Source organism: Podarcis gaigeae (genome assembly GCF_964106915.1).
Source record: "Podarcis gaigeae genome assembly, chromosome: 6".
Lineage (NCBI taxonomy): Eukaryota > Metazoa > Chordata > Lepidosauria > Squamata > Lacertidae > Podarcis > Podarcis gaigeae.
In genome coordinates, this window is record NC_139682.1 from 77878956 (window position 1) to 77889747 (window position 10792).

The 10792-nt window shown below is 43.3% G+C and overlaps 1 protein-coding gene across 1 annotated transcript; it reads left to right on the forward strand.

Annotated features, from left to right (window-relative positions):
* Positions 1-936: 936 nt before the first annotated feature.
* Positions 937-9187, forward strand: LOC310846593 (pancreatic alpha-amylase). Its single transcript, XM_083743465.1, has 10 exons — positions 937-1430; positions 2953-3099; positions 4499-4696; positions 5041-5271; positions 5450-5583; positions 5695-5817; positions 5942-6041; positions 8164-8285; positions 8445-8570; positions 8891-9187. Exons 1-10 carry the CDS (start codon positions 1263-1265, stop codon positions 9078-9080), a joined length of 1539 nt encoding a protein of 512 aa, XP_083599591.1. The 5' UTR covers positions 937-1262; the 3' UTR covers positions 9081-9187.
* Positions 9188-10792: the final 1605 nt, after the last annotated feature.

Genomic DNA, 10792 nt, shown 5'->3' on the forward strand with positions numbered 1-10792 from the left:
AATTCCTATGCCCCACAAATAACCCAGAGATGCATTTTAAATAAAAACACACATTCTACTCATGTAAAAACACCAGGCAGGCCCCACAAATAACCCAGAGATGCATTTTAAATAAAAACACACATTCTACTCATGTAAAAACACCAGGCAGGCCCCACAAATAACCCAGAGATGCATTTTAAATAAAAACACACATTCTACTCATGTAAAAACACGCTGATTCCCAGACCGCGGGCCGGATTGAGAAGGTGATTGGGCCGGATCCGGCCCCTGGGCCTTAGTTTGCCTACCCATGGCATAGATGGTTTAATTAGCCAAGGGTCTAGGAGAAGAGGAATGTTTTTGCCTGGTGCCAATGTAGCTGCATATGGGCAGGGTACAACATGATGATGATGATGATGATGATGATGATGATGATGATGATGATTTAATGAAGGTGCCAGGCAATCCTCCCTGGAGAAAGCATTCCACAAGCAGGGAGCCACCACAGGGGAAAAAAAGTCCATTATTGTGTTGTTAAATAAATATGAGCATCCTTAAGCCTACGGTCACCTCCTTCTAAAGTAAACCAAATCTGGGTAAGCATTGTGGCCCTGCAACATCTTGCAGCTTGGAGAAGTAGGGCAAGTGTAAAAGAAAGAAAGAAAGAAAGAAAGAAAGAAAGAAAGAAAGAAAGAAGAATTCACCATGATGGACAACAAGTAACAAGCTCTGAATGGTGTAACCTACGAAAAGGGTTGATTGGCATTGTGTTGAAACCTGTGTGTGTTGTGAAAAAACATGAGGACATCAGGAGTCTACTACTATTCACAGTATTTGCAATGACACTGATTCCAATTAATAGGTTCCCATTAAAATATACTCCATGCACATAATAATATTCACTTTGCAAGTGTGGAATGGCTCCTTCTGTTGAAAGGAATAGGAGAGTGTGTCCATGCAAACTCTTCACGGTGCATACAAGTTCATGGATTCAGCCTCTGAATGTCTGTTCCCAGGACTATCTAATCTATTTAGCTGCGAACACAGACATGAATAATCACACGGAGCCTTATCCTGTGGATTTGAAGTTATTAGCCAGAGAATTTGGCCTGTTATCTTCACCTGTTACTTTTGTTTAAACCACCAAACGGAATGACCTTTGATTAAATATAGCCAATTGTGTTGAATGCATCACGACTGAAGTGTACTTTGATCTGCAGCAAGAATATAAATAGAAAGGCAAAGCAGAGCACTCAACAACGGCAATTGTCCAAGACAACATGAGGGTCTTTCTTCTCCTAGTTGCTTTTGAGCTTTCTTGGGCTCAGTATAACCCAAATACAAAGCCCGGAAGGACATCAATAGTCCATCTCTTCGAATGGCGTTGGGCTGACATTGCTCTGGAATGTGAGCGTTATTTGGCACCTAATGGATTTGGCGGAGTCCAGGTAGGCAACTTCTATTCAATATTTGCTTGTCACAGTTTATTTGGACCAAAGACAAGTGGCGATTTCAATATAACTAACAACTGGAAATAATAGATGCTTACAGGAGTGTGCTTAGACCAGTCATTGGAAACAGACCAAGGTGAAGGACTCAAATATATAGTTAATGCTTAAAGGTTTAATTCAGGGGTAGCCAATATGATACCCTTGAACTCCATGTCATAACCTCCAGATTTTGCTGGACTCTTAACTCATACCAGCACCAGACAGCCTTGCCAAAGATGATGAGAACTATAGTCAAGCACCACCTGGAGGTTAGGACGTTAGCTACTCCTGGTTTAATTAATGTGTCCGAACCAATAAGACTATTGAAATACAATGTCAAAGTGACAACCGAAGCTTTTGAAATTTGTTCGGAATGTGGGACCGGTTCACATAGCCAACTTGGCAACATCCAACAATGTAATTTGGGGTAGGAAAAAACACCCCAAATAATATTTTGGCCAAGGCTTTATTTATAGGTCTGGTTTAGAGTTAAGCAAACCACTCCATGAATAATGGTGTGGGGGAAAGAAGATGGAAGCATTTTGCTATGGGCTTCATGATCTTTAATGATTCTTCTATGCATAACAATGAGACACTATTTTAATATTAATAGAGATAATGGATAATGAAAACTACTCTATGACTTGCTAAGTCACAAGACCAGAATTTTGCCAATAATTAAGTTAGCAAGGAATATATAAAATTAGCTGGTAAGCCAGACATCGCTATTGTCCAGCCAAGTGATAAAGAACATATTTTCACACTTCCCCATTAGAGCAGAGTGGTCCAGTGCAATAGGAGAGTGATAACATTCTACTCCTCAGGGCAATATAAATCAGGGAGGGAGAGAGAACACAAGAGGTAACTCCATGCCTGTTTTTGTTGTCTTTTACAACATGCAACATGGAACCTTCTGTATCCATGGAGTCTTTTGGAAACCTGGTTTTTCCTGTTTCCCTTCTGAAAGGATGGGTGAATTGGCAGCAGGAACACCTTGCTAGTGGAGCCAAGAGAGATTTCCCTGGCTTCTGCTTAGCAGGAAGTGGTGTTTCTGGCCATAATCATTTTCTGTCAGGATTCTTTGGATTTGTAGCATTCAATTCATTTGAATCATGGGCATAGAAACATTAAAAATCCTGTGAATTCCAGAAGGAAAGGACACTCCTGACTTTGTTGTATGAGTGTCATTTCCAAGCAAGTAGATGCCTGCAAGGCCTCCCTGTTGCTTTGGATGAAATGATGCTGTCAGGGAGGGCTGGGGGCAGTTCCTCTCACATTTGGTTCTTCTGAAGACTCTCTGAGGAAGATTGTGAAAGCTTTCTGAGGAGAATTTACTCATCACTTGTTTTGTATTGTCTGTACATATTCTGGCTATGTCAACCACAGCCCACAATAACTTAAGCAGCACCATCAGCTCTCTACTAAATTGTTGAAATGGTATTTATTGGTGTGTGGTGTTTTAATATCTCTTAATTCACAGATCTCCCCTCCAAATGAAAACCTCGTTATCACAAATCCATGGAGGCCATGGTGGGAAAGATACCAGCCCATCAGTTACAAGCTATGTTCACGATCTGGAAATGAGAATGAATTTAAAGACATGGTGACCAGATGCAACAATGTTGGAGTAAGTGGTTTGGAAATCCTGTCTATACCTGTAGTGGGGAACTTCAGATCAAATCAGCTATGGTTCTATGCCAGTGACATGTATTCAGTTAGGGAGACAATTATTCCAGGGAGATGGCTGGTAAAATTCACTTGTCACCCCAACAAGCTAGGGATGGGTGGAGTCTGCCTAACTCAATTCAGAATGGACCCATTTTAGTTGGATGAATTTGGAGGACATCCCCTGGACACCCTTAAATTAATCAAATGTAAAAGCAACACTAATCTGAATCAGTTCTGAGAATGCAACAGGATCTAGAACCACTCTGCGATCAAGAGCCCTGTCTGCTCTCCCCTTGCCTTTCCCAAACTAACTAAAGTTAGTTACTTGAGGGGTAACTCTGCCATATGTAGGGCTTCACAGTTTAACTTTCAAGGATCCTGCAAGCATATACAAAATCATCCAGTCCCACAAAAAGCTATGGGGAATGTCCAGAAAGGTCAGAAACCATGGAAATGGCATTTGCTGTGGTTCCTGGGAGCCCCCCAAGAGCTACTGTGCATGTTCTCTATGTTGGGAGACATAGAAAACTACCTTTCCTTTAACTTCTAGTTAAGTTAGTTATACACAATGCTGTATAAGCATGTGTGGTCTAAATAATGAGGCTCTTTTATTATGGGCAGCTGTCTCTTGGAACCTAATATTGCCATTTCAGTAACTTTGCAAAGGAGGAGCAGGAGGGAAAACTCTAGGGTTACTGCAAGGTCAAAACAGACCCCTTAATGAATTTTAAATTGTGTTTCTCACTTATTATATGCATGTTCGATGCCTCCTCTGCAGATATTTTAAAAGTAAATAAAAGAGGCATGTCCCAGACTCTAGAGGAATGGGCCCATGAAATGTGCTGCTTGAAAACCTTCCATCACTGACACAAAGTTTTATTTGTTTTAATTTGTTTTAATTTACCGAGATTTCTAGTCAACCCCATCCTTAAGATGTGGAGTGGTTAACAGATCAAGCACCTGCAAGACAGAATTAATATTTCACCTACATTAATAACACTTCTCACCATTCTCCAACTTAACTCTGAGCACTCGAGGCCATCCCAAACAGGTAGGTCCTACGATCCATCCCAAAATGCCCTCAAGCTTATACTTTAGGAAATCTGCAGCAGGAAAATGTTCTGTAACTGGGGAGAAGGGCAGCCACCAAGAACATCTCTCTTCATTCAGTTGGTAACTAAGCACAGATGGTATGATTAAGAGAGCATCCTCAATGGAACTCAGTGCTTGAGAAGGGACCCAAGAGAGGAAGTATGTTGGGCCTTCATAGGATATAACCAGCTCCTTGAATTATGCCTAGAAGAGAATAAGAAGCAATGATAATAAATACAACCTGGTCATGCCTTTTCTGTACTCAGGTATATATTTATGTTGACGCTGTAGTCAACCACATGTGTGGAGCTGCTGCTGGATCTGGCACCCACTCTACTTGTGGAAGCTATTTTAATTCAGAGACCCACGATTTCCCTGCTGTCCCGTACTCCGGCTGGGATTTCAACGACTGGAAATGCAAAACTGGAAGTGGAGAGATTGAAAATTATGGTGATCCTTACCAGGTGAAGCTCTTGCATTCATTTTTTTTTACCCACTTTCTCCTTTCTTCCCTTGCATATTTCTTCTCTTCATCATCCTTATGCAGTTCCTCTTCTTCAATTCTTTTCTGCATAGGAGAAGTTGGTTTAAATGTGACACCCAACCCACTAATGATAAACTGGGCATCTGGGATAGCTCAGCTGGTACAGCATGAGACTTAATCTCAGGGTTGTGGGTTCGAGCCCCATGTTGGGCAAAAGATTCCTGCATTGTAGGGGATTGGCCTAGGCGGCCCTCGTGGTCCCTTCCAACGCCACAGTTCTATGATTCTATGAAATTGATTTCTCAAAACAACCTTTCAAAACAGGTCCGCGACTGTCGCCTCGTTAGCCTTCTCGACCTTGCGCTCGAAAAGGACTATGTGCGCTCCAAGGTTGCCGAGTATATGAACCATCTGATTGACATTGGAGTAGCAGGATTTCGAATTGATGCTTCCAAGCATATGTGGCCTGGGGACATGAAAGCATTCTTAGACAAGCTGAAAAATCTGAGAACAACTTGGTTTGCTGAAGGAACAAGGCCTTTCATCTTCCAAGAGGTACTTTGACTGTCTGCTATGTTGAAGACAACCATTAAGCGCATATAAGGCTAGCTTGAGAGGACGGCAAGGACAGACATTTGTGATGTAGAGCTGATTTCTGAGTGTAGAAAAACCATTTTATTTTCTACTCATATGTTGCTATATCATAATAACTTTTCTTCTTTTCCCTCAACAGGTAATTGATTTGGGTGGAGAGGCAATTAAAGCCAGTGACTACTATGGAAATGGCCGGGTAACTGAATTCAAATATGGTGCAAAACTAGGAACGGTCATTCGCAAGTGGAGTGGAGAAAAGATGGCTTATTTAAAGTAATTCAATTTTATATACTTCAAAGCAAAACTGAATACCGAAGCTTAGAACCTTGCACATATTGAAATTCAGTGTTTAGCTAAATTTGGCCCTTTCTCTCTTTTCTTCAGGAACTGGGGAGAAGGCTGGGGTTTTATGCCTTCTGACAAAGCCGTTGTCTTTGTAGACAATCATGATAACCAGAGGGGGCACGGTGCTGGTGGATCTGCCATTTTGACTTTCTGGGATTCCAGGTAAGGGACACTTTGGGACTTGAAGCCTTACTGGCTCCTCCTCCCCACCCAACCCCTGAAATAAATATAAATCTCAATTTCTGATCCTCCCTTTCATGTTCATTTTCTTAAAATATATCTTCAGGCAATACAAGATGGCAGTCGGCTTCATGCTCGCTCACCCATATGGTTTCACCCGTGTGATGTCAAGTTTCCGCTGGCCAAGATACTTTGAGAATGGAAAGGTCAGTTTCTATTGTGTGATAACAAAGAGCCTAAATAAATTGGCAATGGGCATTCATTATTTAGTTTTAAAGGATGTGCGCCCCACTTTTCTAGATGTGTACCACATCTTCAAAGAGGTCTGCTCTGAGAGCCAGTGTGGTGTAGTGATTAAGAGCAGTGGACTCATAATCTGGTAAACCGGGTTCACGTCCCCGCTCCTCCACATGCAGCTGCTGGGTGACCTTGGGCCAGACACACTTCTCTGAAGTCTCTCAGCTTCACTCACCTCACAGAGTGTTTGTTGTGGGGGGGGGGGAGGGAAAAGGAGATTGTTAGCTGCTTTGAGACTCCTTAGGGTAGTGATAAAGCGGGATATCAAATCCAAACTCTTCTTCTTCTATATAGGTGGCTATTTCAGTTTTCAGTAAATTGAAATGGTATGGTTGAAGGAAAGAATATCCCAGGGAGGTTCAAATCTTTCAAGGCTACAAGCATAATCCAATTGATTTGAGAGTAACTTCTACTGAGTTCATTGAGATTTATTTCTGACTACACATGGTTGGGATGCGGGTGGCGCTGTGGCCTAAACCACTGAGCCTAGGGCTTGCCGATCAGCAGGTCGGCGGTTCAAACCCTTGCCATGTGGTGAACTCCTGTTGCTCGGTCCCAGCTCCTGCCAACCTAGCAGTTTGAAAACACGTCAAAGTGCAAGTAGATAAATAGGCACTGCTCCAGCTGGAAGGTAAACGGCGTTTCCGTGCGCAGCTCTGGTTTGCCAGAAGCAGCTTAGTCATGCTGGCCACATGACCCGGAAGATGTACGCCGGCTCCCTCGGACAGTAAAGTGAGATGAGGGCTGCAACCCCAGAATCGTCCGCGACTGGACCTAACAGTCAGGGGTTCCTTTACCTTTACCTTTACCCATGATTATGATTACACTGTTATACTCCAAAAAGAATTAATTTATCTTAACTTCACTTTTGGTATGGTTGCTTTGTAATGATTGGGCATGTGGTGCCCCTGACGAATAATCATCTGCACTCTGAAGCACACTTGCAGAGAAGGTATGGTGGGCTTGCAACGCTTACCTGACCTACCTTTGGCAACGTTGCTGCTTCACACCAGGATGGGGGGAGGCTGAGGTGGTAGCAAGGTTGACGTGGTGCAAACAGACTGGCAAGAGCACCAGATTAGACTCCATCGGCCTAACTGCACCTCACCAACCTTGCTCTTTCACCTGATGGTATGCACCAAAAATGTAGCCGGAGGAAAGTCAGGTGAGCAGTGCAGGCTAACCATGCTGTCTACCACTGGGTTTTATTTATTTGACTTGAACTACTTATGGAATGCAGGTGCTAACTCTGTCCTTCAGTCTCATCGGCATCATTAATATGCACCTTGCTCCACAGAACCAACAATCCTACACATCCTAGAGATTGACCAAGTCATGTGTGTGGTCTTGCGCATACAGCAGAATGTCAAGGAAGGTGGCAGATAGTACTGTACTATTTCAGCCTATCAGTTTTGAATGTTCCTCCACATAAAACAAAAACCCTGACTGAAACAGACAGTAAAAGTTCATCCAAACCAAGAAAAAGCCCTAGTGTATTAGTTATTGAGGTGACAGCCAAGACTGTTGCTTTCTGTGAACCAGACAGAGGGCGTTCTTGGTAGTGGCACCCGCCCTATGGAACGCCCTCCCTTCAGATGTGAAGGAAATAAGCAGCTATCTTCTTTTTAAAAGACATCTGAAGGAATCCCTGTTTGGGGAAGATTTTAATGTTTAATGCTGTATTGTTTTTAACACTTGATTGGAAGCCGCCCAGAGTTGTTGTTGTTGTTGTTGTTGTTGTTGTTATTATTATTATTATTATTATTATTATTATTCTGTGCTAACTTTCTACTGGTAGGGGTATTAGGGAATATCATGATATGAACCTCCATCTGAAGTGGCATCATCCATTCTAACATATTGGGACCCTAGCAGCTTCTCAACTCATTATGTTACATGTGTAGACCAGGCCTTTGCCTCCCAGAAATATGATAACCTGCAAGTTTGGTTAGTTTATACGTTCCAATAAATGTGTCTTGTTATTATTTTTCACCTCTAATATTTATGTTTTCTCAATTCTTTGTCAACCAGGATATAAATGACTGGGTTGGACCTCCGAGCAATGGGGATGGGTCTACCAAATCTGTTACCATTAATCCAGACACAACCTGTGGCAATGACTGGGTCTGCGAACATCGATGGCGTCAAATAAGGTTGGAATGTGCACATGGCTTAATGGCTACAAGCCAACACATAGATTAGCACTCTTTCAGTCCCCTTAATCATGCTTATCTCTTTATTGCACTTTGGCATGTTTGACTCTGTTCTACAGTACATCAATTACCAATGAACCCATTTTTCCCCCTCCAAAGGAACATGGTGATTTTCCGCAATGTTGTGGACGGACAGCCATTTACCAACTGGTGGGACAATAACAGCAATCAAGTGGCATTTGGCCGTGGCAACAAAGGATTCATTGTCTTTAATAATGACGACTGGTAAGTAGGAAGAGATTTCTCATGTGTTTAAAGCAGAGAAGTCTAGCTGGCACCTAGAGCTATACAGAATCTAGCAATAATGTTTAAACCAGCCTTGCAAAGCACCCCGGAATCTTCCATAGAAGGAAGGATGCAGTGGGCAATTGAGCATCATCAGTTTTCTCCTTAGAAAAGCAAGGATGGGGACAAATTGAAATCTGACTTTATTATTAGCAACGGCATAGCAGAATGGACCCACCAAGGTAGCTTAGCGTGCAAAGCTTGATGATAAAGGATAGCTAACTACATTATCATTATTTTTGACTCTCTTTTTAAAACAGGAACATGTCTGAAACTCTGCAAACCGGCCTCCCTGCTGGCACTTATTGTGACGTCATTTCTGGGCAGAAGGAAGGCAATGGCTGCAGTGGAATTAAAATCCAAGTCAATGGCGATGGTACAGCTTATTTCCAGATCAGCAACTCTGCCGAAGACCCCTTTGTCGCCATCCATGTCGATGCTAAATTATAGCTCGGGGAGAGGAATGTCCTCACCTCGATTTTGCTTTCCTAAAGCACTTCTGAGCAAGATGGAGTAATTTTGGAATCCCTCAAAAGAATAAAAAGTTGCAATGCTCACATGGATCTGCCATTTGTTTCCCTGATAAAACAATGCTTGCCACCAACACACACACATAGAGAGCCCCCATCTATCTAAAACAGCCCACATGTAGCCATTCTTTAAAGGAGAGCAAGAATGCATAGAGCAGTCGCCAAGAGAGTTAGTGTGGTGTAGTGGTTAAGAATGGTGGACTTGTAATCTGGTGAACTGGGTTCGCATCTCCGCTCATCCACATGCAGCTGCTGGGTGACCTTGGGCCAGTCACACCTCTTTGAAGTCTCTCAGCCTCACTCACCTCACAGAGTGTTTGTTGTGGGGGAGGAAGGGAAAGGAGATGGTTAGCCGCTTTGAGACTCCTTAAAGGGAGTGAAAGGCGGGATATCAAGTCCAAACTCCTCCTCCTCCGCCATGTGGATGATACCAGCATAGCAGTGACTTCCATCCCACCGACTAGCTGCAACTAGCTGGCCAACTTCTAGTGGGTGCTTTCATACTACACACTACATAGTATAGGCACTGAATGCTGAGATTGCTAATCAGAGGCTGTTTTGAAAAGCCCTCATAGTGGCATCAGAATGCATGGACTGGCCCTATGCTATACTTCCAGGTTTCTCCTGTGTTCACCCCGGCTGGCCACCCACTGTCCATGGATGGGTGGGAGGGTCTGCAAAATGGAATCTGCCCTCAGCATCATGCAACATATATAATCTGTCACCAGTCTGTGCACCACCAGAGACCATCACCACTTTCAACCCAGACCTGTTTCCTGATTGGCTGTTGTTTGACACTGCTGTCTCCAGCACTTTTGAATGGGAGCCAAGCTGGGATTGGAGCCAGTATGCTTCTGAATATCAGTTACTGGGAACCACAGTAGGGGAGAATGCTGCTGCTCTCCGGTCCAGCTTGCAGGCTTCCCACATGCATCTGGTCAGCCACTGCCAGAACAGGGTGCTGGCTCTTTTTAGGTTCAAAATACAGCACCAAGCCCAATGTCAACTGAGCACTGGCTTAGGTCCCATTCAAAAGTGTGCTTTCTCACCATCTGTGGTGGGTGACGTGAGCTGCAGTGAGGGACTGGTGGTCCCATCAGCAGCGACAGCAACCTTTTCCTTCCACAACATCATTTTTATTGTCACTTCGTAGTGGAGATTTATGGGAATTCATGTACTTGTGTGCTAGAAAAACTTTGCCCACAGAAGTTGTTAAGCTATCATTTATTTCCATGCCTTTCAGACAGAAAGGCCCAAGCTGGTTCAAAAGGGGGTGAAATACAAATGCAACGTTTGAGCCTGAAACACTTTTTCTCAACCCCACCATCCCCCAGCATCATACAGCTGTGAAAGACACACCAGTGGTTTGCGAGGCTGGTGGTTGTTTTTTAAGCCAACCTAATGGGATCTCTCTCCCTCTCTCTTTCTCTCTGTCTTTCTCACTCACATCCTTTCAAAGTGAAAAAAATACGAAGAGACCTTCAAAGACCATTTCGTTAGGAAACAGACAGATGGGAAAACCTTGCAGTCTGTTTGTTCTATCTGTCCTTGAGTATGAATTCTGGGGGAAAGTGTGTGTGAGAGAGCGAGAGAAACAGAAGCAGTCAGCTTGTTTTGGAACGAGGTACATAG